This window comes from Penicillium waksmanii (genome assembly GCF_028829765.1).
Source record: "Penicillium waksmanii strain IBT 27052 chromosome Unknown utg000004l:1.0-5674109.0:1.0-5678898.0, whole genome shotgun sequence".
Classification (NCBI taxonomy): Eukaryota; Fungi; Ascomycota; class Eurotiomycetes; order Eurotiales; family Aspergillaceae; genus Penicillium; species Penicillium waksmanii.
In genome coordinates this window covers 2714047-2741139 of record NW_026643251.1, presented here as the reverse complement: position 1 = coordinate 2741139, position 27093 = coordinate 2714047, and the positions used below count along the sequence as shown (strand labels likewise).

The 27093-nt window shown below is 49.2% G+C and overlaps 13 protein-coding genes across 13 annotated transcripts; 6 read left to right on the top strand and 7 right to left on the bottom strand.

The window, feature by feature from the left end:
• Window positions 1-1009: 1009 nt before the first annotated feature.
• Window positions 1010-2550, top strand: N7481_003822 (uncharacterized protein; the record flags this gene model as incomplete). Its single annotated transcript, XM_057263041.1, has 5 exons — window positions 1010-1163; window positions 1417-1490; window positions 1548-1924; window positions 1990-2051; window positions 2111-2550. The coding sequence occupies 5 exons, from the start codon at window positions 1010-1012 to the stop codon at window positions 2548-2550; spliced, it is 1107 nt and encodes a 368-aa protein (XP_057124702.1).
• Window positions 2551-2870: 320 nt separating this feature from the next.
• On the bottom strand, window positions 2871-4169 carry N7481_003821 (L-threonylcarbamoyladenylate synthase; the record flags this gene model as incomplete). Its single annotated transcript, XM_057263040.1, has 1 exon — window positions 2871-4169. One exon carries the CDS (start codon window positions 4167-4169, stop codon window positions 2871-2873), a length of 1299 nt encoding a protein of 432 aa, XP_057124701.1.
• A 901-nt stretch (window positions 4170-5070) lies between these two features.
• N7481_003820 (putative DUF814 domain protein) lies at window positions 5071-8556 on the bottom strand (the record flags this gene model as incomplete). Its single annotated transcript, XM_057263039.1, has 4 exons — window positions 5071-6685; window positions 6742-8327; window positions 8393-8461; window positions 8524-8556. The coding sequence occupies 4 exons, from the start codon at window positions 8554-8556 to the stop codon at window positions 5071-5073; spliced, it is 3303 nt and encodes a 1100-aa protein (XP_057124700.1).
• Window positions 8557-9074: 518 nt separating this feature from the next.
• Window positions 9075-9784, bottom strand: N7481_003819 (coatomer subunit zeta; the record flags this gene model as incomplete). The annotated part of the gene is made up of 2 exons (XM_057263038.1): window positions 9075-9315; window positions 9420-9784. The coding sequence occupies 2 exons, from the start codon at window positions 9782-9784 to the stop codon at window positions 9075-9077; spliced, it is 606 nt and encodes a 201-aa protein (XP_057124699.1).
• Window positions 9785-10457: 673 nt separating this feature from the next.
• Window positions 10458-12496, bottom strand: N7481_003818 (uncharacterized protein; the record flags this gene model as incomplete). The annotated part of the gene is made up of 2 exons (XM_057263037.1): window positions 10458-11791; window positions 11848-12496. The coding sequence occupies 2 exons, from the start codon at window positions 12494-12496 to the stop codon at window positions 10458-10460; spliced, it is 1983 nt and encodes a 660-aa protein (XP_057124698.1).
• Window positions 12497-13342: 846 nt separating this feature from the next.
• On the top strand, window positions 13343-13514 carry N7481_003817 (60S ribosomal protein eL30; the record flags this gene model as incomplete). The annotated part of the gene is made up of 2 exons (XM_057263036.1): window positions 13343-13378; window positions 13443-13514. The coding sequence occupies 2 exons, from the start codon at window positions 13343-13345 to the stop codon at window positions 13512-13514; spliced, it is 108 nt and encodes a 35-aa protein (XP_057124697.1).
• A 657-nt stretch (window positions 13515-14171) lies between these two features.
• N7481_003816 (60S ribosomal protein uL16) lies at window positions 14172-15282 on the top strand (the record flags this gene model as incomplete). Its single annotated transcript, XM_057263035.1, has 3 exons — window positions 14172-14216; window positions 14570-14745; window positions 14832-15282. 3 exons carry the CDS (start codon window positions 14172-14174, stop codon window positions 15280-15282), a joined length of 672 nt encoding a protein of 223 aa, XP_057124696.1.
• A 733-nt stretch (window positions 15283-16015) lies between these two features.
• N7481_003815 (CFEM domain-containing protein) lies at window positions 16016-16471 on the bottom strand (the record flags this gene model as incomplete). Its single annotated transcript, XM_057263034.1, has 3 exons — window positions 16016-16068; window positions 16140-16278; window positions 16370-16471. The coding sequence occupies 3 exons, from the start codon at window positions 16469-16471 to the stop codon at window positions 16016-16018; spliced, it is 294 nt and encodes a 97-aa protein (XP_057124695.1).
• Window positions 16472-17004: 533 nt separating this feature from the next.
• On the bottom strand, window positions 17005-18699 carry N7481_003814 (uncharacterized protein; the record flags this gene model as incomplete). The annotated part of the gene is made up of 7 exons (XM_057263033.1): window positions 17005-17396; window positions 17452-17758; window positions 17807-17934; window positions 17998-18282; window positions 18308-18392; window positions 18447-18523; window positions 18591-18699. 7 exons carry the CDS (start codon window positions 18697-18699, stop codon window positions 17005-17007), a joined length of 1383 nt encoding a protein of 460 aa, XP_057124694.1.
• A 725-nt stretch (window positions 18700-19424) lies between these two features.
• Window positions 19425-20825, bottom strand: N7481_003813 (uncharacterized protein; the record flags this gene model as incomplete). The annotated part of the gene is made up of 1 exon (XM_057263032.1): window positions 19425-20825. The coding sequence occupies one exon, from the start codon at window positions 20823-20825 to the stop codon at window positions 19425-19427; it is 1401 nt and encodes a 466-aa protein (XP_057124693.1).
• A 415-nt stretch (window positions 20826-21240) lies between these two features.
• On the top strand, window positions 21241-22417 carry N7481_003812 (uncharacterized protein; the record flags this gene model as incomplete). The annotated part of the gene is made up of 2 exons (XM_057263031.1): window positions 21241-21249; window positions 21296-22417. The coding sequence occupies 2 exons, from the start codon at window positions 21241-21243 to the stop codon at window positions 22415-22417; spliced, it is 1131 nt and encodes a 376-aa protein (XP_057124692.1).
• Window positions 22418-23073: 656 nt separating this feature from the next.
• N7481_003811 (Zn(II)2Cys6 transcription factor) lies at window positions 23074-25317 on the top strand (the record flags this gene model as incomplete). Its single annotated transcript, XM_057263030.1, has 2 exons — window positions 23074-23244; window positions 23293-25317. 2 exons carry the CDS (start codon window positions 23074-23076, stop codon window positions 25315-25317), a joined length of 2196 nt encoding a protein of 731 aa, XP_057124691.1.
• A 496-nt stretch (window positions 25318-25813) lies between these two features.
• N7481_003810 (SDR family NAD(P)-dependent oxidoreductase) lies at window positions 25814-26632 on the top strand (the record flags this gene model as incomplete). The annotated part of the gene is made up of 1 exon (XM_057263029.1): window positions 25814-26632. The coding sequence occupies one exon, from the start codon at window positions 25814-25816 to the stop codon at window positions 26630-26632; it is 819 nt and encodes a 272-aa protein (XP_057124690.1).
• Between the last annotated feature and the right edge of the window lie 461 nt (window positions 26633-27093).

The following is a 27093-nucleotide window of genomic DNA, read 5'->3' as shown; positions in this document are numbered from 1 at the left end:
AGGTAGAGCGAAGGACTAATAAAGGCTGGTAACAGGCGCCCAGCTCAGCAACCCCAACTTTGAAGGTATTTAGTAAATAGAAGGCGAGGCTGCGCTTTTGTCCCGCACTCAGTATATGTTGATCTTCAGCAAGTTTCAAATGACAGCACTTGAACATGCCCAACGGATCGGGCCAGCCAATACGAAGTCAAGTCCATGCTAGACCAGTCATGTCAAGCATGACTAATGCTCAATGATCATTGGGCGCTTAAATCAACCCCTGAATTTTGTCCAATCAGCATTTGTATTTTACTAAATCTTTAGCTGTTTCTGAATTGCTATGGTTATAAAGTCATATATTTTGTCACAACTACGAATAGCACGCTCATACCTGTACATCTAGTGCGTACTACTAGTAGTTATCACTCATGAAGGTGTTCCTTTGAGTGTTCTTATACTGCATGGCAAAGAAAATGGTGTCTTAAAAACCAAGGTCTGTATCACATGACTACCGTAGAGAATGGTACTCCCAGTAGATTGGGTAGGCCACTGCAGTCCAGATCTATGCCACTGACGCGATGACCTTTGAATTCCCGCCCGCATCTTCGGAACGTGGAAAGCTTCCAGTGGAATGTGGGGGATTCGCCCCTTGAGAGCCCACACCACAAACTATGGGGAGAGCTTAAATTCCCGGTAGAAAAGGGTCTCATCATATCCACTTGCCGAGCTTCTTCACCTTGATTAAAGCGCAGAAACTGTCCCGGCCTTTTTTCAGGCTAGCTATATAACTACATATCTGCACCTTGTGACAAACAATTTATCTCAACGTTGCCAACACATCGAGTCTCCGGGGAAAATCTGACTCCTCAGTTCGAATACCCGGAAGTGCCCATCGCTCGTACTTCATGCCGTCACTGTGCGGTATTGCCTCCCCACGCTGCAACAACAAAAAAGGCAAAAATCGACATCAAGTCAAGAACTATTCAATCGTGTACATTTTTGAACAGGATCGACGCTGGTAGACGATTAAATGCAACAAAAATCCATACCTTCAACCTCCCTAGAGGGATCGAAAGTGGCAAGTATCATCAGCTGCAACGCAGTCTGCATTTCGCTGGCTACTGCTGGTGTTTGTGCTCGGATGATAGCCCAAACATACGCACGTCGTTTTGATGTCGATGACGGTACGTGGCTCCGGTATTGAAACGGGTTATAGTCTCCTTAGGCTCATCTTCCATGATCCAGGTTTTTTACTACTAAGCTGGGTAAGTAATTGCCAGAAAAGTAACGCACATTCATACCGGACACTTCTAATGTTGCTGTTGTCGATAATCCCCTAGGTATTTGCCTTTGTTTTATGTTTCACCTCCATGTGGTGTGAGTCATGGATTTCCTATCTAAGCCTCCCAGTCAACCACGTATCTCATCGCTTTGCAGTGACTCGCTACGGCTATGGAAGACGATTTGCACTTATCGAGGCCGACGTGACGAAGGTGACTATGTTATTGAAGGTATAAAATCAAATCGAGGTCGCATAATCATTTTTATCGCTGACAAATGCTGTATAGCTTGATTTCGTTCTCGAAATCTCTTACCTCATCTCCTTAGCATCGATAAAGATCTCTTTCTGTCTCCTATACCTCAAGGTATTTTCGATTACCAAATTAAGGTGGTTATACTACTTGGTCATTGTGATCGTGACTTGCCAATTCATCGAAGAATTATTTGTTGTCATTTTTCAATGTTCACCAGTCAGCAAGTTTTTCCACCCTACAACAGTAGCGGGCAGCTGTATCGATCTTTATGTTTTCTACTTCATCTCCTTCGCTACGAGGCTGGCTACTGACATACTTCTTTTTCTTTTACCTATCCCACATGTGCTAAGGCTTCAAATGCCTTTTGGTGTAAAAGCTGGCCTGGTAGTGATGTTCGGCTTGGGATTGCTGTAAGTCATTATATATCTACTCTTGTCTTTGCTTTCATGTGGGATCTGCTCTAAGTATGATACAGGGTATGTGTAACGAGCATAGTTCGTGTCGCTTATATACGGCATTTTGAGAAGGATCTGACTTGTTAGCTTTCTCTTCCCTTGCATCTTTCCTCCCTCTATTTCCAGGCTAATTCTCGCCAGGGGACCTTGTAGAGGCCTTGAATTGGTCATCCATCGAAGTTTGCATTGCCATCCTTATCGCATGCATTCCATCTTTCCGCAATCTCGTTGTTCGAACCTGTCCTGTCTTACAAAAGACACTTGGACTAGGAAGCAGCCATAAGCCTAGCCAAGAAACTGATACTTTACATACCAGTCCATTGGACCAGAATTATTTCACTCTTCCTATAGCAGCGAAACCCTCTGGGCCCCGTGACTGCTTCCCTTTGCCATCGCCGTTAGTAGAGGAAGGCATCACTCCGATAACTGATATGAGCGGCGCCCTGGAGCCGGAGATAACAGAGCCGGTAGTCAGGACATCTCAGCCAGCTGAGCCATATCTACGGACAATGGATTGCGTGGGACTTACAGGGCTTTCATTGGCCCTAAAGCACCCTGGGAAAAGGGAAGATCAGCTTTAAAAAGTGTTGCGGGCTTATGTTTCAAACTTTTCTCTAACTGTGTATAACGTTATAATACCTATCAAGTCATATTATGTTACCTTTTAGTCCTTTATAGTATGGATGGAGATTAGGATTGATTGGCACATCTTGACTCATGCACGCTAGTAGGTCCTACTCTGTTCACCCCATGGAGATATGCATTTGGAATTTCCATATGACTTCCTATCTATTGGGATTGATATCAACGCTGAAAATGTACAATAAATCCATATTTCTCCTTCTATCTGCAACCCAAGTAGTCATGTATGTAAACATCCGCAAAGCCAAAGCCATTCCATTTAAACCTTCAATTCAGACCCAGCCGCCTTGCGAAGTCTATTCATAACGGCAGCAGCAAGATCACCATCCCGGTCATTAATGCCTTCCACATAGATAACGTCAACGTCGAATTCATCCAACGCCCGCAGCGCAGCAAATAGACCATGAGCAATAGATTCCGTCTCCAAACCAAGGTGGTAATCATACGCCATCTTGGTCCGGCTATTCGAACTACCGGTCTGCTGCACGGGTATAGAGAAACTGGTCAAGTTATCAATGGCCGCACCATCAACCGGTTTCACCGTACTAGCGATCACATCATCCGGAGCAAGACCAAGACCTTGTTTCCAGTTTCTCGTGCGCACAATACCGATGGTGTGTGCGCCGACAGCCGAGTCGGACAGATCTTTCCGAACACGTTTCGTGACGCACTCTTCCTTGGACCCACTCCCGAAGAGAACGACTCGCGCCTTTGGCGAGTAGTGTCGATATTTCATGCCGGGGGCCCGAGGGATGTCCTTGATATCCAACGTGCCGTCCTTGTAAGCGACGGTGACATTTTCCCACCCCGCGCACTGGCGCAGCTCATCGATACCTATCCCGCCCGGTCGTAGGATAGCGGGTGGAGAGCAAAGACCGTCGACGACGGTGCTTTCGACGCCGACGCCTGAGGCCCCACCGTCGAGAATTAGGTCGATGCGGTTCTTCAGGTCGTGGTGGACGTGCTGCGCTGTTGTGGGCGAGGGCTTTGTCGAGGCGTTGGCTGAGGGAGCGGCGAGGGGCCGGTCCGTTGCGTGAATTAGAAGGCGGGCTAGTGGGGATGAGGGCATGCGTGCGCCAAAGGTTGTTAGTTTGGAGGTTACCTCCGGCGCGAGTTCGGAGCCTGAAGGGTTGGGCAAGATGATTGTTAGGGGTCCGGGCCAGAAGCGGTCGATGAGGGGCTTGTAGATTTCTGGAATCGAGATGCGGGGGGTCTTTGTGATGCTGGGACTGGTTGAGGCTGGGTTGAGGAGGCGGTCCAGCATCTCTAGTGAGTCGATGTGGATGATCAGTGGGTTATCAGATGGTCGTTGCTTGGCTTTATAGATGCCCTGGACGGCGGTGCTGCGTGTCGCATCAGCGCCCAGACCGTAGACGGTCTCCGTGGGGAATGCGACGGGGATATCGCTGGTGCGGAGGAGGTTGGCGGCTTCTTCGACGGCTTTGGATTCGGGCGTGGAGTTCTTGCGCTCGTCGGCCCACCATTCTGATAGTGAGCGTGAGCCCGGGCCGGAGTTTAGTCGCTGCACGGAGACGACTCTTGTGTCGGAGGTGGCCATTGTGGTGAAGTTGAGACGGCTGGCTAGTCTGCGCTGACTGCTGCCAGCGAGGATTCGGGAAAACAGCAGTTTGATATGAAGTATGAGGTATTTGAGGGAGAGGAGGAACCGAGGAGGGTCAATGACGCAGTTGGGTGGTTGCGCGCACACGCAAAATGACCTTCGAGGGGCGAAAAGACTGATCCCTTTGGGAGGCCTGAGTCACCACAGATGTTGGATGGATGATGCCAATTAGATTTGTCTGCGCGCGTGGCCTGCTCTTAGCCCTCAGTCGTTCTTCCTGCTCAACTCTTTTTCTTTTCTTTCCTTGAAGTCGCAGAAAAGACGAAAAAAATCGCGCGCCATGACGTCGGATGACTCAGCTTTTCAGGCACGAACATCGCCCTACGACAGTTCAAGCTAACTTTTAACTAGCATTTAATATTTAATACTAGTGGTTAGTGGCTAGTATAGGAAGAATAAAACGGGAGAAGAAAAAATCCAAGCGATTTGAGTGCAGCTTGGGAATTTCAGATGGGGTTTGCGCTTTAGTATGTATTAGTACGGAGTAGTAAAGCATCCATTGAGGAATATACTGCGAGTATACAAACTAACTTCCAAGATGAACTTGAAGTAAGCTCGGTTGATCTCTAATTTATTCCGAGTAGCTAGTACTACTAGGTAGTACAAGCCCAGGTGGTGGACTTCCGAGGTCTGCAGGCACTTCAAATTTTCAGCAGGGTATGGATCTGATATATAACTATCCACCAAGGCATCTAACAGTAGCAGGGGCATACAACGGGCGAGGTTGTACTACGACCAAGCAAATGGATACTACATAGTACTAGTAACCCTTGGAAACTTGGATAGGTCCGAGTCAATTCAATATACATCTAAAGTTCGAGTACCTATAGAAGTCTATCTATTTCTTCTTGCCACCCTTTCCTCCCTTTGCACCACCACCTCCACCCTTGCCCTTCCCCTTATCACCACCACCCCCAGCACTACCAGGTGTCATAATGCGCACCTTACCAACGACCATCGTATTGATAATCTCAGACTCCTTCCACCCCTTAATAAGCTCTCCCTCCTTAGCCCGAAGTTCCTCAGCCACAGCACGCGGAACGCCCGCATCCTCCGCATGATCCTTCTTAACCTTGCCGGTCGTCGTCTCAGAAACCCACCGATGATGAATCTCCTTGACAGCCTTCCCCTTCTTAACCGTACCCGGCTGCAGCTTAACCTTGTACTTATACCGCGTCAAAGCCGCCCACGGCGCGCAAACCGGAAGTGCACCTAGGAGATCATCCTCTGGCGTCGGCGTGCCGATGAGCGCGGGCAACCAACTCAGGTCAGCTGCTTCAGCTGCAGCAGTCTCCTCGTTATAGTCGTCTGCGCCTTCGGCGAATTGGGCTTGGCGCTTGCGCTCTGCCTCGGCGGCTCGTTCGTGCTGTGCGCGGCGGCGGGCTCTTTGTTGTTCTGCTTCACGTTCACGCTGCTCTTTGGATTCGGCGGCTTTGACGGCCTTTGCTGCTTTGCCTTTGTTGGATCCCAGGAGGCGGAGAGCAAGTTCGCGCTCTTCGTCGTCTTGGTGGGCGTATTTGGCGGCCGCTCGCTTCTCCTTGGCCTTCTTGCCTCGGGTGGGTGCGATTCGTGCGTGTGCGGGCTCTGCCTTGCCGGGTAGATCGACGGGCTTGCCCTGGCGTAAAGCGCGTCTCTCTCGCGCTGTCAGCTGTTTCCGTGCATCCTCGGGGGATGTAGGTTCTTGGTTTGCAGTTGCTTGTTGTGCCGTCTCGTCTCCTTCGGGTTCGTCACCGGATTGCTCGAGTTCTTCGTCTTCTTGGACGACGTCGGGCTCTGATTTTGTCTCTTCTTCGAATTCGCTTTCAGGAGATTGCTCGTCCTTATCAACAGGGCCCTCGGAGTCACCTCGCTGCAGAGGATTCCCGGCAGGCTTTGTGTCCTCATCGTCTTCTTGGTCGGATGCATTGCCTTCTTGTGGGGTCTCGATTGCGGGCTCCTCGGCTGACTTTTCTTCCACGGCTTCCTCAGTAGGCTCTGCAGGCTTCGTGGTCTCTTGCTCGGCAGCAGGCTGTGTAACTGGCGCAATACTACCGAACTCGTCAGGAGCATCTCCCTCAAATCGCTGCTTGTGGTTCCGAACACTCTCCTGGCTAACCTGGAACAGAATGGCAAACCCAAGCACCAATTGCGACGGGGCTAAAAAATTCTTCTCGCCTTTGACTTCGAAACTACCCGTGGGCAGAATCCCACCACCATTTGCCGCAGTCTTGGTCACTTGATTCGCATGCACCCACCAGGCAGACATAACAGCCTTGGAGTCCCAAGCCGCCGATGTTGAGACACACATAGTGCCGGCTTGAGAAAGTGTGCTGGGCGAAATGGGCGCATCGGGATTGCCGGGTCGGTTCTTGACAACGATGGGAAGTGCACCCTCGAGGTTGGCGTGGATAAATATGTCGCCCTTGTTCAAGTAGCGTCGGTAGAGCTGCTCGCTTTGCATGGCATCACGCGCACTAGGAGCGAAAATTAGTTAAACCACAGATGAAGTATGAAGAGCTATAACACCTACCCCAGAACCAAATATCCCTCGGAGGAAATAAAAAACTCAAATTTTTCAAACCAGAATGGCACACGAGCCTGTCGCAAGACCTGTTTCTCTTGCTTGAGACCTTTCTTGAGATCGGCCGTAACCTTCTTCTCGTGGCTCTTAAGCGCCTTGCTCGAAGACTGGACAGTTCTCTGCTGCTTCTCCGAGGCAGTCTTCTTCTGGTCATAGTATTGAGAGGCATTAGCCCAAGGTGTAAGACCGAGATCGATATCAATCTTAAGCATGCGTGAAGTTGCATCTGCACGTCTCTGTTGCTCTTGGTGCTCATCCTCAGAATCCGAAGCGGAGTCCGATTCATCAGTAGACTCGGCGTCTTCTTCTTCTTCTTCCTCCTCTTCTTCCTCCCCAAGCATCAGCGTGACGGTATTCTCGTAGAGCTTGAGAGGAAGCTTGATAATCTGTGCCACGGGGTTTCCTCGAGCTTGTTCCATCTCAATTAGACGGGCAATCTCACCCCAATCCATTCCCTGAGCCACAAGACCATTCACAGCGTCCATGGCCTCTTGAACGCGGTACACATTGTCTTGAATAGCGGCAGCCTTGCGAATGTGGATTTCCTGCGCATCTTTCAAGGCATCGATGCGCTTTCTATGCTCCTCTCGGACAGAGTCCAGCTTGCGCTTGGCCGCGTCTTCACGTTCCGTGAGTCGGGACTCTAGGCGTTGGGACTCCAGGGAAGAGAAATACTCGTCGACAGTGGCATTGAACCGCTCGAATTCAAGAATCGAGATTCCCGGCTTCCCTTCAAACTGGCGCGGTCTGAAAGGGTGGAAATCCTCATACAAAAGACCTGGGGTCTTTGATGTGTTCTCCTCTTCTTTCGAGGCTCGTTCGTCCTTCTTCGCCACGATATATCCCTTGTGACTTTCGCCAACATTGAAGCTATCCGACACCGAAGCGGCCTCTCGCAAGGTCTCCTCCACCCTCTTTAAGAGAGCTTCGTCTCCGAGAACCTGGTCGAGCGGGGTGGTAGTATCGAACTCCTTGACAGCAAAAGCATGATCAAGCAATAGGGGCGGATACTCGGGAAACCCCTGAGACAAAGCCTTTCGCAAGATATCCGTAGCCTTCTTCTTGGACTTTTTCGGCGCCCCGCCCTCCTGGGAGAACGATGCTTGCGCCTTCTCAATCACACTCTTCACCCGCTCTGGGGTGATATCTGGGATCCCCACATAATTCTGCTTGTTGGTAAGGTTATATTGGAGGCCGAGTTTCATTTCCTCCTCGCCGGCGCTGGCGGGGACATTTCGGAACAATGCGATCACGGTATAATCGCGGTCGGTGAGGATGATGTTGCCGCCGGCGAAGAACTCGAGAAACATGTGGTAGGCGCCATCGCTGAAGGAGATGTCGATGATTCGATCTGTGCCGATCTGCGCGACGCCAGTGATACGGCGCGATTTGAGAAATTTGCGTAGGCGTGTCACGAATGGTGAGGGGGCGGTCGCGGCTGTGCGGGAGTATTGGGTTACATGGGTGCGGAAGCCGGAATCGACGATGAGTTGGCGGCGGTGGTCTGGTTTGGCGAGTTTGAAGAGGAAGATTCGCTAGAAGAAGAGATGCTATTTTAGCATAGGTCTTGAGGTAGAGTAGAGTATAGGGTAGGGCGTACGGATGATAGGTCGTAGATGTTGGAGACTCGCAGGTTGACTAGCTCCGAGGCCAGCTCCTGGGTGATGACCTGGGGGAAATCGTTAGTAATGTTCTCTTTAGATAGTCTAAGATCATAATTGCGGTCCATACCTTGACATCTATGGACGAGAATCTCTGCTTCATCGTGGGCTGATGTTGGAGAAGAAAGGAATTTTCGAGCGTGACGTATGCGGGGCAGGAACCGAAGTCGGGCTCCTTTCTGGGAAGTTCCATACTTGACTACACTAACTAGTAGTTAAAGCTATTAGGCATTACATTTACACAATGTTAGCACTAGTGGACCTATTATTGGATCTTTCATGGTAGCCATCATCGTTTCAGTTTCAGCCACAGAATATCACAGGCTTTTGGCAAAATGCAGAGAGAAACACAAAGGATCTATGATATGATGCCCCCGACCCGACATTGGGAAACAGTCAGACTGGAACCAACAAGGAAAAGATTATAAGAAAATGAAATGAACCGTATCACGCCATGGCCAGCCAGGAACGAGTAAAGAAAACAAGGAAATAAAAAACAAAAGCAGAAAACATGGGCATGCTGATGATAAAGACAAGAATCACAATCACAATCCAGCCCTACACGCAACCCCCCTCCCTCGCAAATGATCTGATCGCAAAAGAGAGCCCGCAGCTTCAGCCCTACATCTGCCGCAGACTATCAGCAAGTCGGCGCTTGCCAAACTCCCACGCATTCATCAGACCCTGCTCTGTCAGATCGATGTTCTTCATGTTAGGCGCATCTTGGGCGGGAGCGCGGCTAACCCGCGAGGCGATGAGTACGGGGTCGGTCTCGAGGATGATTCCGTCGTCGATGATTTCATCAATAGTGAGGGAAACAAGGTCGTAGTTCTCGACGATAGTGCGCTTGTCGGTGGCGCCCCTGTAAAAAGGATCTAGATTAGTTTTCTCTTCTTGTCTCAAATAATTGTCCCTCGCAGCCCCAATTCCGATTCCCATAAGAACAAGAAAAATAATGGAACATACTTGAACAATATTCCGAGAGCATCGCGCAGCGACAGAACAACGTTATACAGCAAGACCTCGTTCTCATCGGCGCTGCCCACCACGTAGAGCATCACATCGCTCTCCATCTTGAACACGACAATGCGGTTGTCGTAGAGGATCACATCGCCGGTCGACTTGTTGGTCTTTTCGAGGAGACCCTTTTCGAAAGCTCGCTGCTCCTTCACGGTAGGGTACGGGTTGGCACCGGGGTAATCGGTCGAGTTGGGCGCTGTGCCCGCGGGGGCATGTGGTGCTGAGTAGTATTTCGCGAAAATGCGGGATCCGTCGTCGGCGGACATGACGAGGACCGCGTTGACGGAAAATAGAGATAGAGGACCAGGCATGGTGAATTGGATTGTTATTTGAGGACTCGGAGCAATGCAATTATGAGAATGCGAACTCGAGTTGGTTGTTGATTGTAGGAGCCAGTCTGGCCGCTCGCCGCAGGCGGAGACGCACTAATGTTATTCCGCGGGTGTGCTCCGCCCTACTACGAGTATGTACATGTACAGTAGTAGTATGCAGGTAACGAACTACGCATGAAGTCGATTAGTTCTATTATCGTGTCTTGATTATGGCTAGGATTATATTATCATGCGAGGCAGCTTATAAATGGCATAAGATATAATTCACGTAGCAGAAAGATGGGGTATAAATCATCTACAGATCATTTGGGTACAACCACAAGCGCGTAAGGGGGAATACATTGACGGGCATTAGTTCGATAGGGTAGTCTCTGGTCCAAAGAGATAACAAAATAAAATCCAAACGAGAAATACAAAAAATCTCGGCTCCACCAATATTCATCACGTATTCAAGAGAAAGGGGGCGAAAAAGAAGAAGAGAAAAAGCAATTCAAATTGTGCAGCACAACACCGCGGTATCCTCGCTCGATCCTGAGCCATACGTTCCATGACATGAGTCGCGTTATGTGCATCACAAAAGGGGTATGAAAAATATGGTAAAGACGGTTCCAATATTACATCAAATCATGCAGTAGCGTGAGGGCAACCCAGTTTAGAGCTGCGAAGGCTGGGAAGTCGGAGCAGATGGAGGAGGCGATTGCTGCTGGGGCTGAGACTGGGGTTCTTCAGCATTGGCGGGGCGGTTGAACCAACCGGGAATCCAGCTCGCGCGGTTCGCTTTCTTCCGAGCAGTCTCTTCTTCTTCCAGTTTCGCAGCATCACTAACTAGTCGCAAGGGGCGCAGCTTGTTCTGGGTCATCACTGCTCCAGTATAGTTGTTCATACCGCTGCTTGACCGGGGCGGGCTGGAAGTCGCCCCAGTAGAGCTGGTATCGGGGTGAATGTCACTGGTGACACTCGGGGAGCTGCTGCGGTTGGCACGATCCGTTTGGCTGGACATGGAAGGAGCCCGGCTCACTCCAGAGATATAACTAGCTGCCCCAGAGAACATGCTTTGTCGCGAGCCTGGGCCCATACCAGTTGGACTCATAGGCCCGCCTCCAGAGTTACGGCCACGGTACATCGCTCCAACGACGGAAGCAGCGTTCGGGTCAACCTGTTCAGAGCGGGTACGGCGGTGGCTAGCCCGGACAGATTGAGTTCTGAACGGAATGCTGGGGGCGGTCTCTGGGTTCTCATTGACGATGCTGTGGGGAAGTGGCGGGGGCATCATGCTGGTCGGGCGAGACCGAGGCTGGCCTGAGGGCCGGGCAGGGCCCGCAACCACGGACTTGGCTCTCTGCAAGAGGGTTTGACTTGGTGAGTCGTCCTTCTCCGGAGGCGTGGGAGGCAGGTCCTTTTCATTACCACCCGAGGACTGGGTTACGCTGGTTTCATCATCATTGCGATCCAGAACGTGTTCGAATCCGTCATGTTGAAGAACACGGCTAATGATGCGCTCGATGTAGAGCGTCAGGGCCTTATTTTGATCTCTGAGGCTCTTGAGTTCACCACCATCTGGCTTGCCGGTCGAATCCGACTCTGGTGCTTCATCCACCGACTCAAGCTCATCCGCCAAGGATCCTAGACCACTGCTGGACTGCTTATCAGGATGGACGTGCTGCATGAAATCGCCTTTAGTGAAGTCGCCAGTGAGCGTCTTTTCGCTGAGAAGTAGCTGGTAACTCTCGTTGTCCTCCATGAGGCGGGCATTAGCCATGCGAGCCTCCAGCAAGTCTTTCTCCAACTCGCGTTGCCGACCACCACCTGCATTTTCCATCTCGACCAGTTTGATCTGATGTTCGGCCAACTCCAGACGAAGGGACTCGATGACCTTATCTTTCTGAAGCAAGAGGTTCGAGTTATTGCGAGAGGGGCTGCGTTCAAGGTGCGAGGATGGCGCAAACTGGGCATCCAGATCCGGGGAAGCTCGATTGCGGAAACTGGCTGTAGAAATAGTTAGCATCACGGAACATATTGGTTTAGATTAGACGAAATCATACAAGATCGGGAGACCTGATGGCGTTCGCCGTCGGCAGTGATCCGATCCTTCTGGGCAGCGGATTCCTTCAAACGATGGATGGTCGCCTGCAACTCTTCCTCCCGGCTGTTCTGTTGTTCCTTCTGTTGTAGCATGGCATTGCGTTCTAATTCATGATTCTGCTCGAGGTCACGGATCTGACGTGCCTGTTCTCGAATCTCAACACTGAGCGTTTCAATCCGGTTGTCTCGCTCGTGGGCTTGATCCTCCAACTTTCCTTGTTCGCTGACGGATTCGTCGAGGCGCATCTGCAGCACGCCTAGTTGTTTCTGATATTGTTCGGAGGCAGTTTCGGCCTTCTGAAGCTGCTCTCGCAACTCCTCGATGAGGGAGGCACTTTGGGCCCGCGCCTCCTCCTCGGAGGGGTCATTCGAGATGCGCGGGACGTTGGACATGCTCAGGTTGGAACGACCGGGTTTTCTAGCAGCGGCGCGCGCGGAGACGGGGGTTGAACCTCGAAGGGAGGGAGAACGGTTGAGACCGTTGGTAGCGGTGCTGGGCGAACGTGCATGTCCTCGTGTGGTGGAACCGTTGGTCGAGGGCGGATCTACGGTCGATGATTTGCTGGAATTGCCCGGGGTTCCAGGCTTGCGAGGCGTCGTTGCTGACATCGTGCAGGTTCCCAAGGCCCGTGGACTCGGCGTGGGAGGGGAAGTGCGAAGTATATAATAGGGGATGGGGAGGAGTCGAAATTCAAATGGCGGAGTGTCCACTCCAGGGTCAAGAGAAGGTTGGGAGAAGAGAGTCCAGGTGTGAATCAGTGGCGGTCAGAAAGCGGAAATTGGTGGACACGGGTGGAGATGGGGTGAGGAAGTATGTAATGAAGGTTGTCATAGGTTGAGTGATCGCCACATGGCTAATGGAAGCGTGGAACAATCATCGAAGACGAGAACAGACTGGAATGGAGGAAAGAGGAATGGAAATGGCCGATTGCAAAAGGAGAGCGCGCCGGGAGCGAGTCTTATTTTTGTAAGGAATGCGGGCGGACACTCGCACTCCCTTACTCTAATCTAAAAATACGCTGGGCAGACTCGGTGGTCTTGGGGGCCAACATTAAGGACACGAGACACGAGACTTATAGTTGGGGCCGAGTAATAATAGCACATGAACCATATAAATAAACTCCTGTAGAACAAAGCAAACACGAGGGAGATACGAAGCAATGCTATGCGATGCGAAACAGGGTGAAGTGATGCCTGAGGTTGACTGTTTACCGTTTCAGATACATGTCAGGTGATATCCCGTCAGGTGATGTCAGTGATCCGGCATGGTTCTGGCAGGCGGTGGGCATTGGCAGTACCCAGCATGGAGGAGCCCACCGCAACGGGAAGCAACGGGCAACCGCCAATGAATCGACCAGTACGGAGTACTCAACTTGAAGTCTCCGCTCTATCCACATCCACCGGAACGCATTCCAGTCTACCCCACCAGTTGAACTCAAGTCGACTTACATCACAATGGCTGGCAAGAAGAACAAGAAAGGTGCCGATAATGTGAGTCTGGTCGCACTTACCCTATACATATGGAGATAATTGCCACTAACATATAATCTTCTAGATCAATGCCCGGCTCGCCCTGGTCATGAAATCCGGCAAGGTCACTTTGGGCACAAAGTCGACTATGAAATGACTCCGTCCGGGCAAAACCAAGCTGGTTATTATTGCGGGAAATGCTCCCCCTCTGCGCATTTCAGTATGCCATGTTTGGCCAAGACGCCTGTCCACCACTTTGCGGGAAATAATGTGAGTATGAGTAACACGTCTATGTACTTACAAATCATCTGGAACCAACGAGATGCCAACCATCAACCTGATGCTGATGTTGATTACAAATAGATCGAGCTGGGAACTGCTTGTGGCAAGCTCTTCCACTATGGCCATTCTCGATGCTGGTGACTCGGATATCCTGGCCGACCAGGGAGCAGGAGGGCGGAATATGTACTCCGTGATGATATGCATGACGATCTTCTGAATGAATTATGGACCAAATGGACCCAATTGACCCAATCAGTCCCACTTTTCTTCTTATCCCGTACTTCCTCCAGTACTGCCACCTTGTATTTCAGGCTCTAATCGCTAGGCGATGACTCAGCTGATCAGCTCGCCTCGGAACGTGGTTGGCCCGATCACTAGGGCTTAGGGCTTTTTGCCACTGAACTGCTTGGAAATCAAACAATCCCGTGACCCGCTGGCCCTTTTCTTTTCTTTCCCTTCGATCCCTCGACACCAACCGACATCCAACACCTAGTTCGCAGGAAGTGCCCGTCACCTCATTTCCGCACTCAAAATGGCTCGCCGTCCCGCACGTTGCTACCGTTACTGCAAGAACAAGGTGCGTTGCGACTTTTCGTGCCCCCGGAGGATTTTGTGTGCGCAAGCTCGGTTGTGGGGGAAAATTTGGGAATCACCACGACCACCATCACCACCACGCTCGCCACCCTCGTTATCGATCAAATCCCGTCTTCCAAGCAAAGGAAAATTGTGAACGACTCGAATATACCATCACCATGCTCGCCAGTCCCGTTGACGCGCAGGTTGCGCCACGGCGAGACGTCACCTCGCTAGTTTTGCGGTCCGAGTCGTTCACAAGTTTCCTTTATTTGGAAGGGGAAATTCGTTCGATGATGAAATGGAAAATCCCAGGCACACATCGAACTTCAATATACTGACTTGCTTCTCCTTTAGCCGTACCCCAAGTCGCGCTTCAACCGTGGTGTCCCCGATGCCAAGATCCGCATCTTCGACCTCGGTCGCAAGAAGGCTTCCGTCGATGACTTCCCCGCCTGCATTCACCTTGTCTCCAACGAGTACGAGCAGCTGTCCTCCGAGGCTCTTGAGGCCGCCCGTATCTGTGCCAACAAGTATGTTACGCCACTATGCGCTGGAACTATCCCGCACCCTTGAACCAGTCAACCCGCAGTATCCTAACGTTATTTCTTCTCTCCAGGTACCTCGTGAAGACCGCCGGTAAGGAAGGTTTCCACCTCCGCGTCCGTGTCCACCCCTTCCACGTCGTCCGTATCAACAAGATGTTGTCGTGCGCTGGTGCCGATCGTCTGCAGACCGGTATGCGTGGTGCCTTCGGAAAGCCCCAGGGTCTCGTCGCCCGTGTGAACATTGGCCAGATTCTTCTGTCCGTCCGCACCCGTGACTCCAACCGGGCCAACGCCATCGAGGCTCTCCGCCGCTCCATGTACAAGTTCCCTGGCCGCCAAAAGATCATCGAGTCCAAGAACTGGGGTTTCACCCCCGTTCGCCGCGAGGAGTACGCCGAGCTCCGCCAGGCTGGCAAGCTCCGCCAGGACGGTGCCTACGTTCAGTTCCTCCGTGGTCACGGTACCATCGCTGAGAACATGAAGCGTTTCCCCGAAGCCTACGAGAACCTCTCTCAGGCTTAGATGGTTATGGGTTGAATCCAGAATACGAATTCAAGAACGAAAAAAAAATACATGGATGTTCTCTTAACTGTCTTTCTGTTCCTCCCAGCTTGATATCTCGTGTGCAATCTTAATGGAGTTATTCCATGGGTATAATTTGTTCTTTCGTACTAGTAATCTTGTCTGGGGTACCCCCATAGTAGATTTATAGACATTGATACTAATTTCTATCTGGAATCCTCGTATTCTAAATGAGATAAAGTATTTTGCGATCTTCGGTGACGTATGCCCAAGCTGTCAGTGCCTAGGCTTCCAAATTGAAATTAGCTCCCACTGGACGGGAGAGATGTGATCTCCATCGACGGCTTCCACCTGGGCACGCGCATGGCTATGTAATACTTTGAGGAACCAACAAAATTCTGCTTTGCTTTTACAACTACGCTAGAATGAAAAGATTGGTTCGATGAGGATGAAAATGCCTATGTGAGAACAATGGTCATCTAACAGGCTAGTTCTTCGTGCCCAGGTGAGTCGAACTTTGTGCAAAAATGTATATACGATACCTACTAGTACTGAAGGGGCAAAAGCTAAACGTTGGAGCACCCAATTTCCAACTTCGAGCTAGGAATTGTTCCAGCTGAAAAAAGACTGGAAAGAAATATCGAATTCGATGAATGACAGATTGCATATTATTTCTCGATTATTACAGTGAATATTAAGTAGTACTTCAGCTAGGTATAAACAGCGAGAGCTATTAAAGTTGAGGCGCGGGTGTTCCACATCGTTCCACATGTAATTGTCCAGCGACTGGGGAGCATAATTAGTCAAATCCCGTCGAGAGGAAGGGTGCAGTAAAGCTTCAAAGAGCCTAGACTTACCTTGTGCATCTTCCGGGGTACAAGCCACTTTCAGACAGACCGTCAATGTGTCCTTGAAAGCCGGCGACGGGCAGGTGCATTTATTGTCGTAGGCCGAGATACAGCCTGCAACAGCAGCAGCTTCCGACAGACATCGAAACTTCAGACAAGATATAGTAATGAGTATCATTCTGGAAATAGAGAAAATATACCAATGCAAGGAACATGGCACATCGAGATGTGGAACTTACCAGGCAGTTGCTGATGTCGTCAGGGTTCACGGTAGAACCGCTTGTTTCGGCGGCAACGAAGGACAGGAAAGCTGCAAGAGGGACGAAGATTGAGAGCTTCATTTTGGAAGATGGATTCAAGGTTTCAATTCAAGACTAGGATGTGGGGGTGGTTGTGTATAGGGAGGAAGTATGAGTAGGAAGTGACTTCATGAAGACCTTGTCGACACTCCTAGATAATAAATCATTCTCTCAGGGCTACATTCTTTGTTGTCGATGATGTTGTTGTAAACAAGTCTGCCACTAGGGTGATCTGCGGTATGGGGGGTTGATCCGCAGGAATGTGAAGCACCAAACAACTGGCCGTGGCTTTTGGAACGCAAAAAAATAATAATTCATGGGACAATCGGCAGGGAAATATAATTGATTTCAATTGAATTTATGATATGTTGGCTAGAGGCTCTTTGAAGAAGCAGCCTGATAATTGTATATCTCAATCTTTCAAAGCATCCAGGACCCTTCGTCCCCATGATCTTGATTTTGTTGACGTTTCATCAAGGGTCCAGTGGCGTCTGCCCGAGAAGTCAATCTGATCGAGTGGCACCCTAAGAAAATGTGAGCCAAGTAACCATAGAAGTTCACAATAGGACTCGGACTCACCACTTTGTTTCAAACCACCATTTATAGCCAAAGAAGAGGGCGAAGAAAACCGGATTACTGATGTATGAAGCAATGAATGACTGGTAGTTGAACGGGGTTTCAAAGACAGTGAATCCTTGGATCAAGAACAGAAAATAATTAAAGAAGTCCCCCCAATAAATTAGAGTATGTCCAGGGGCAGTAAACGGGAATGCTTGGATATCAATATTCTGCTTCTTGGCGGCGGCGCGAACTCTTAATTGGACAAAGGTGATTGTCGCCCACGCAATGTAGGCTGCTGTACCACCGAAGGAGGTGAAATACGAGAAGAGGCTCCCGGCGGTCGTTGTTAGGGACATCAAGCCCAGGAAACCCCACATGTTGGAGAATATGATCGCAGGATATGGGACTAGATCATCGTTTGCTCACTGGGCGAAACTGATTTTTCTGCTTGATAAACTCACCTCCCCTGGAGCTCGTGATCGCAAAAAGCGAGGGCGCTTTGAGTTTCAGAGCTAGAGAGTAAAGAGTGTGAGATTGAATGTAGACGACTCCATTGGCGGCTGAAACAAAGGCAATCAATATAATGGCGTTGACAAAATGACCAGATGATTTCCATCCTGCGAGCGTGAAGCCGATCGTGAATGGAGAAGATGCTGTTTTGGAGTCTGGGCGTACTAGGTCATCTGAAGCCGAGGGGCAAATCAAGCCTTGGAGGAAGGACATGCCAATGAAGACAATTAAGATTCGATACAGAATGGACTTGGTAGCCTTTGAAAAGGGTCAGCCTTTGCTTTTGATGTGAATTCAGTGACTTACGCGAGGGACGTCGCGCTGGGGATTTTTCGACTCGCCAGCTGCAACTGAGACGATTTCTGTACCGACATAGTACGCCGCAGCAAGAACAAGCACTTGACCAAACCCATTGATCCCATTTTGGATTGGACCTGTGATAATTTGCAAGACGTCAGTGGAGAGTAAAGAAAGGGAGCTTTAAGGAAAACACTGACCATAAGGTGGTGTCCAGTACCTGAATCCGATATAGCCATTGCCAAATGCACCGACATCGGCAAGGATGCAGATGAAAAATAGTACAATAAGGGATATGAATTTGAACATGCCAAAATAGTACTCCGTCTCTCCGTAGAAGTTGACACCGAGGGTGGTGAAGATAATGAAAAAGACGAAGAACAGGGTATACCATGCCCAAACAGGAAATTTAGTGTCAGGGATCCAAAACTGCAGGAATACCGTCGCATTATTCCAGTCTAGTACCATGTCAGCCAACAGCCAAGCTAAGCTAGATAATAGCGCATTTACCAGAAGCTAAGAAAACGCTCCACATAAGGTAGTAAAGCCATGACATAGAAAAACTGAGTGTTGGATCCACAAATCGATCACAATGCTATATCCGGATATGAGAATGATAGAATGGCCACCAGAGAGCGGAATTATTTACCTCGACAAACTCCCCATGAACTGGAAATAAGGTAGCTACCTCGCCCACACTTTGCATGAGAATCCACACAATAGCACCTATTCATTCCAAGGTTGGTCAGTTCGAAAATTCGATAAATATCTTCACGTCGATTGATAAAAATACCAACTACGGAGAAGCCAATCAATAGGCCTAGAGGGCCGGCCTCGTATATACCATATCCAAGTCCGTAAAAACAGCCAGGTACAATGATGCTGCCCAAAGCAATGATCATAAACTGGCGGCCCTTAGACCTCGACGAAGACCATCGTCGATAACATCTCCAAAAACATCACGGATCGGTTCATCATAGTCATGAGTCTCGATCACAGTCGTACCATTTTTGGACAATGCTGGCACCTCAATCGAAGAATCTGAACTTGCCACCATCTTGTTCGTACAATATCCCAACCTGAGGGAAGCGATACCGGGAGGCGCAAATTTTATACCAATGTGTCGAAGCCATGAAAAAGGACACCTGCCAAGCACGTCATGAAGCTCGTTAAATTGAACTGATTTAGCTAGTCATCTTTTAATAGAGGCTTGTACTAGCTGTCAGGATGGATCTATCGGAGGATTTCCAGGCCGTAGATTGCCTGTCTCTGAGGGCGTCGCGATTGTTAGCACACCATAGAGGAGCCCAATTCGCGCAAAATAGGCAGAAGCATCGGGACTTAAAATCGATATGGAGTGAACACCTTCTAAATATCAATAGGTATTGCTATTTCCTGCTGCATTAGGAAGGAGGATATTCATCATGCTCGTCTACACTCTAATCCTTTGAGTGGATGCACCAAGTCTAAATTCGAAGGGCCAGTGACACAGACTGGTGTGCGTTATCTATCAATTGAAGCTCGATACTAAAATACAGTCAAATATTTCCTCATAAAGATCCGGGTCAGTATAGCACAATCCATAACTGATTGTTGATTAAGAAATGTCGGTCCAATAGACTAAGACCTATCGCTCTGACACAAGCGGATTCTGATTCTCATGCTTTAGCAGTTCAAACTTTCGCACCACCTGCAAGGTTGCATAAAAGCTGAAAGGCAATGCCAGGAACCACAAGCCGAAATTGATACCAGCAGTAATGATTAATGCCGTGGGCACAGCTTGCACACCAAATCCCACGGCCACTCCAGCCGTCTCGATCCCCCGTAACAACGAACTATATCGAATCTGGTCACCAGGAGAGTCCGAAAGATTTCCAATGCACCAGTATATATAGTTCTCGACTATACCCAGACTAATGCGTTCAAACAGGAAAAGGCCGAATCCGCGACCGAATGCACGTTGGTCGGACCAATCTAGGACAGGCTTAGTGCGCCTGTATTCATCCTGAATGATAACTGCCCAGATCCAGGTTGCACTGTTAAGCACCGCAATCAAAATAAATGTGGTGATAGCTCGTACTTTGCGGCTCTTGTGCCATGGCAGGTCAACAAGTGAGCCGCCAAGCCACGTCGCAAACGTGCCTACCACGGCATTCATGAAGCTGCCCAGTGATCGCGACCTGACGGTGAAATAGGTCGCCAGATATGTACCAGGATATGCCTGAATCCACCCAAAGTACCAAAATAATGGAACCAGGAGAAGAATTGACTTGCTCATACCCAGTCTCCACATTGCTTTCATCTCATCCCGCCAATGGATATTGCGAGGTGCTTCGATCTTAGTGTGATCATCTCGTTGGACCTTATCAGGGTTTGAAAGAAGCAGACCAATGAATAAACCCAAGCATTGAATCGCGATGAAAGCAAGGTAGGTCTGGTAGCCAACTTGTCCTCGCTGATTAACTTTGTGGTTGATCCCAAGGGCAACAGCGCCTCCGATAATATTGCCAAAGTTGCGGAATGTAAACCATGTAGCAATGTAGCGACCCCGCTTGTGTTGCTCCGGATACCCTGTCGCGACGGCCCCTTCAACACTCCAGAAGAAGCCAGCACTAATACCGCATGTTACAGAACCGAGATAGACAAGCCACGTAGCACCGGTTCGATTGTTCAGATACAGACCAGCGGCGTAAAGTGGATAGCCTATTGAACCTAAAGAGAGGGTCCAACGGAAGCCAATGGCATTTGTTATCCACGGGCCAGCAAAGCAGGTGATGGTCATGAATGCATAGAGAAGGGCATTGGCGGCGTTAACTAGGTCGGGGCTCTGGGAACCGCCGACACCGAGTCCGTTCATCGCGCTCCATATTCCCGGTGCACAAAAGGCACATAGCCCGACGACTAAAATTTGGAAAAGAGTACTGCGAAAAAAGGGTGGCCGGTCTTTATGCTCTGTCGACGTTTCTGATACTGGTTGAATATCAGTTTCGATATCAACAATTCCTTCTGGTTTTGATGCAGTCACCATCGTGAGAAGGATATGTCGAAAATAACACGGAGAAAAATAGTCTAGAAATCAAAATTTAATGAATGGATATGGAATCGCTAATATAGCTTCATAATTATCTGGGCGTCCGATTGCCTAAGGTCTTGTGTCCCCGCAAGCACGTATGCGCATGGTAAAATGACACAATATGCTGTTGCCTCGGATTGAACTTGGACGATAGTCGCCCCCAAGAAAACTATTACCGAAGGTTGTATTTAACTGGTCCATTATCGTCATCCAATAGTATATTTTGGATATCGTCATCTTGGCGTGAATGAGGAGGTTCTCCTCACTTGGGTTGGAATATGCATCTCGGCTATTTAATAGGAGAGCCCGGACCGAATTATAATCCCTCTCCATACTACTGCATACTACCAGTCTACGAGAAAGATTCATCATGGGCACAGTTACAGAGCAGATAAATATTGAAAAGCTGCACCTCGGCGATACAGAAGCCACCGCAGTCTCTTTCGAGCCCTTTGAGCTTCCCCTCCTCTAACCAGCGTGTGCTTGGGCGTCCACACCCTCCTAACACAGTGATCCCTCTCGCCCTGCGTCTCACAAACGAAGATTCCCCACCAAAGTTAGACACTATTGTGGATACTATCAAGACTCTTCAAGAGCGGGAGGGAATTTTCACCAAAAAGCTCGCGCGCCACGGCACGTTACTATTTCGAGGCCTCCCCATTCACAATGCCGAAGACTTTAGCAAGTTTGCCCTTGCCTTTGGGTACAAGCCACACGAGATTATTGGGATAGTTGTTGACAGACCTTTACTGGCACCTAATGTCGCACCGGCGAACGAAGCACCGAAAGAAGTACTCATTTACAACCACAATGAATCCCCACAAGTTCCTCACGCACCGGAGTATATTTTTTTCTATGGCCATAATGCTCCGAAGAGTGGAGGCGAATCACCCGTTTCATCTTCGCTTGAGCTATTCAATCGCGCCCAGCAAGAAATCCCGGATTTTATCGCAGAGATCACAGAGAAAGGCATCCTCAGCAGGGTGACCTACAAAACCGATAAGCAATACGAGGGAGGCTCGACTCTTCGACAAGCTTTCGGTAAACAAATTGTGGAAGGAGACGACGAGGAGACCAAAAAGCGAAAAATAGAAGCGCAGATTGAACGATATGGACGGGGAAAATATACGACCTGGGAGTGGACAGATGATGGGTTGGTGCTCACACATCGCTTACCTGTGATCCGTACCCAACCTGGAACCAATCTGCCCTCTTTATTCACAGGACTGGCATCCTATTGGAAGAGGGCGCAGGTTGATCTTGACGCGCGACGAAACGTTACACAGCAACTGTACGGTGATGGGTCGGTAATCCCAGAGAAGTATGTTGCGCATCTGGCCAAGATCACAGACGAGATTCGTGTGTTGCATCGTTGGCAGGAGGGTGATGTGCTGGTCTACGATAATATTATTGCTCAACATGGTAGGGAGCCGTGGCAAGGAGACCAGAGTGATCGGGTTGTTATGGCTAGCTTGTTCGATGGCGAGAATGTTCCTGGCCCATATGGGTTTGGTGACTGGGCACGGGTTGTGCAGGCTTCAGTGTGATGTTTCTCATGGTATATGATAGCATTTGAATTAAATCGCTAGTATTATTGATGATTGCTCGATAACTTCACTCATTTTCCATATTACAGACTGCTGCTATTATAAAGAACAGTTTCATTTGTTGTATCGGCTAGGCCACCCTTCATGCAGGGACCCGGTTAGACTGGTTGACTATGAAATACATATGCCGATTGTGTTGGTGATTTGATGTTGAATTTCGGAGAATCTTCATTGATCAGGCAAAAGCCCAATCGTTCTTCGCGAGCCTGGAGGGAGCTTCGTTCTAGCGAGTCTCGTTGACGATTGCCTGGATCATGCGGCAGCGATTGTGAGGTGTCATCAGAAAAGGAAAAGTTGGCTGGTTGAATTGGAAATTGTGGATATGTTTGACACTCGCCACTCTGTCAAGACAACTGCCGATATCGATGCAAAGAATTCTGGAAGACCAGAAATTATTATTCAATCCTGCTAGATAGAGGAGATCCAGGTAAAATCTCTATCTATCAATACCCTGCGGCCTTGCGGGGAGATCGACATGCGTGGTCATGTGTATAGATACAGGGCGAGCAAGTCTCGACGAAGAGGCAAGTATCCGCGCACCAATTATCTCACCAATACCAAGGGGCAAAAGAGGCAGGCTTTGCCTATCGCCCCACATGATCTCAATCCCCCGCAAACTCAACCGCAAACCTGCTCGGAGGCACCCCGATGATATTCTGCAGCTTGTACTCGTACGATGCATCTCTACACCTGAGTTGACCATGTCGAATGGTCTTGGTCGTGCAGAGCTGGGATCGCACACGCGCTCGTTTACAGGATGTTCAACGGTATGGCGTCCATGAGATAAACCGGAATCATCGCTCTAACTCATTCAGTGTCGAAGCCGCCATGTCAAATGCGACGAAGGCCGACCGACCTGCTCTATGTGCACATACTTTGGGCTGGAATGTGCTGGCTATAAGAAAGATATCTTCTTTGACTCGAAAAACCCTGACAGCCGGATTCGCTTTCGCCGACCTTTGTTTACGGAGGAGGAACGCATTCACATGAGCGAGTGGCTGGTATCAGCTGCGCCGCCTAAATCGACACATAAGCTTTTAGCACAAATAGACGAAGAGTGTGAGAATGCAGCTGTGTCGGAGGAAGTTGACATATCCTATGGACCATTTGGGGCATTTCGAGCGCAACCGCCTCAAACAGTCTTAGTTGTCTCTCCATCTCCGTGCGACCGACAACCACCTGTCGAGGGATCAGATACAACGACCGAATTGAGTCCTCCAGAAGATGTAGTACCGATGATAGATCCATTTCCGGCTGCATCTGGAATTGCGGCATGGTCTCCAGGGTTTATGCAATCGATTCTGGGGCAGCCTGACGGAGATCCGAGCTCGTCATCCCCAGATCTTTTGGATATGATCATGGACCAAGTTCCTTTTGATAATCACACTATAGATCCAGCCGACTGTCAACTAACTTCCATAATGTCGGACTCATATTGCAATGCTCCCATCTCTCCCCCTTCTCTTATTTCTGTGCCGGGTGGGACCGATGCCCTTCCACAAGACGCGGTGTTCCTCCTCAAACATTACTCTTCCACCGTTATCAGTCTGATGACACCCGTCAGACATAAGAAGACACCATGGCATGTTCTATTCATCCCGCATGCGAAAGACTGCCTTGCCGCACTCGCACTGGGTGAGGAACTTAATAATGCCAGTCTATGCGCATTCTATGGCACCCTGGCTACCAGTGCTTTTAGTCTCGGTGGAGTCTCCCGGTCTCAGTCATGGCTTGATCAAGGACATCAATATCTTCGCCAAGCACAGGAGCATTCCCGAAAGATGCTCATGGCTGCCTACAACGTCCCCAAGCCGGCCAAATACAAGTCGATATTAATGGCCCTGCTTACTATGGTGCAGCTGTCAAATTTCTGTGGAGATCGAAATGAAGCGGAAGGGTATTTCTTGGAAGCAGAGAAATTTATCCGCTTGAAAGGACTGAAGCGGAAGAAGTCGCGAAAAGTCCGACTTCTCCATCACTGCTACGTCTTTGAGCGGATGTTCCACGAGAGCATCTTTCTTGGTGGAGCAAATTCAAATCAACGAAGGCACATTCGTCGAGCTATTGAGTCTAGTGGACTAGCTCCGGCAAGTGTCGATGGATTGTCTTTCCGTCTTTATAAATACAATAATTTACACCAAGAGATGCTGCGCGTCAGAGGCAGGGAAGAAGGAGAAAATGATCTTCATCTCGAGCGACCTGGAATATTCTCAGCAACACTATACCCAGAGATATTTGGAATTCCAGAAACTTGGATGATTCTCTTATCGATGATTATTCGACTCGGAACCGAGAAAGATGCCGCAGAACAGCAGAACAATCCGAACGAGTTAAACCTCAAAGATTTTATCAATCGTGCAAAGGCACTTGAAGACTATATTAATCACCTTGAAAGGCCAAGCCAAATCGCACCTGGTCTCGGAACCCATCAGTCGTCCGTCGATCAGCATATTCTGGAAAATATGCTCGAGGCCATGCGACAGGCCTTGGCTATCTACTTCTATCGCCGAATTTACGATCTGGATGCATCAATGCTGCAAAAGAAGGTAGCCGATGTACGTGACTGCCTACTTCAATGTGAATATGCCGATTCGAGCGTGGTGCACGGCTCCGCTGGCTTCATCTGGCCAGCATTTATTGCAGCCTGCGAAGCAGAAGATCGTAAGGTACAGGAATCGTTTTCTGCTTGGTTTGAGGTTTCAGCACAGCGCAGTGGGCTTTTATCCTTTGCTGAAACCCAGGCTTCGATTGAAAAAGTATGGGAGGAGAAACGCAACTCAAATGGCAGTAGCACGACCTGGGTCGACTTAATGAAGAGGTCGGTAGCTTTACAACAATGATAATTGTTACCACTAGGGATTAGAAATCTTCCTACACTTAGAATTATTAATTTGCTTGATAATTAACTTAAAGGAAAAACTGATAATCGTGTTCCGCAAAAGATGCCCGGGTGATATCTCAAAATTTGTTGTCTTCTCTCCATTCAGTAATGTGACTACCATCCTAACCGCGCTTCCCCTCAGTATTCACTTTTTTTTTTTAAAGATTTTTCGAGCGAACAGCGTGTCACCTGGTGCACCTGCCGACTGCCTAATTTACTGGATCCCGATAAAGCAATGATAGGTGGAGATTGGCCAATATTCCGCGGCCCTGTGGTGGCTGCAAATTTAGGAAGGCTTCCCCGACAAGCTCCACAGGCAGTAGAGGAGTATGGGAGCTCTCCTCATTTACTTATTATCAGCTGCCCACCAGAAATTATGGAAGGAAAAAGATTAATTTCGTCCATCTCTTCTCATTTCTTCTCAATTATTCCTCCCCTTCATCCTCACACCTAAAATGGACGTTCCCGGCATCGCATTGGTCACAGGCAGTGCCTCTGGTATTGGCCGTGCCTGTGCACTCGGACTGATCAGAGATGGAGTTTCTGGCATTGCCCTCCTAGACCTGAACCAACAAGCATTGGAGCAAATCAAGACCGAAATCCAATCAAAGCAACGAGAACTCCGCCACACTCGCCCTGCCCGAGTCGAAATTTTCCCTACAGACGTCGGAAATGAAGCACGCGTGAATGAGGTCGTCGAGAGCGTCGCAAGAACATTCGGACGTCTCGACTATGTCGTTAATGCTGCTGGAGTTGCCATGAAACACCCCGGAGGCACAGCGTTTGTGGAAACTGCCGACTGGGACCGTATCCTGAACATCAACCTGAATGGCACATTCTTTATCCTCCGAGCTGCCGCCAAGATCATGCTGAAGCAAGAGCCTATCCGATCAAACATTGATGGTCGAGCTTTGTCAAGGGGCTCGATTGTCAACTTTTCCTCTATTCAGGGTGTGGTTGGAATCCCTCTATCAACGGCCTACACAGTTTCGAAGCATGCCATTATTGGTCTCACAAGGACGGCCTCTGAGGACTACGCAAAGGATGGACTACGGATCAACGCGGTCTGCCCCGGTTATACAGAGACACCTCTGACTACGAAGTCTCCTCAGATCCTCCAGGCGATGATGGAGAGAATTGGGACAGCGGTGCCGATGGAGCGGATGGGCCGACCGGAGGAGATCGCAGATGGTGTGATTTACCTGTGTGGTGGAAGGAGCTCCTTTGTAACTGGAACTGCCTTGATGGTGGACGGTGGATATACACAGCGCTGAAAGGATTGCATGTCAGATTGTTAGATTCGAATGATTAAATGACCGTGTCAAATTGAATATACTATCTTCACTTGGAATTGCATTATTCGTAGACGTCCTAAGACCTTTAGTGTCGGGAACGGAAGAGTATCAATATTTACCTGGAAATCAACTCCGATTTTTATCTTATTTTGATTTCTTCTAGAAGTTGAGTGCCTTTATAGTGTTGGCACCGCTTCCGGATGTGTGACCTCATCACCCGTCCAAAGCCGTCATCATCGACTACATTACTATGTTATAGCGGGAGGACCAATGGTTCCGACCAATAGAGAAATACGTTTAAATAATCAATGGGACCTCAAGTGGTTTTTACAAATTTATCAGACGTGGGATAGAGATTGTCGTTTTAAGATTCGCTCCGACAACGATGCGCAGTGCTAGAATTGGGACATTGACGTTTCTCAAAATAACCAGCCAGCCAT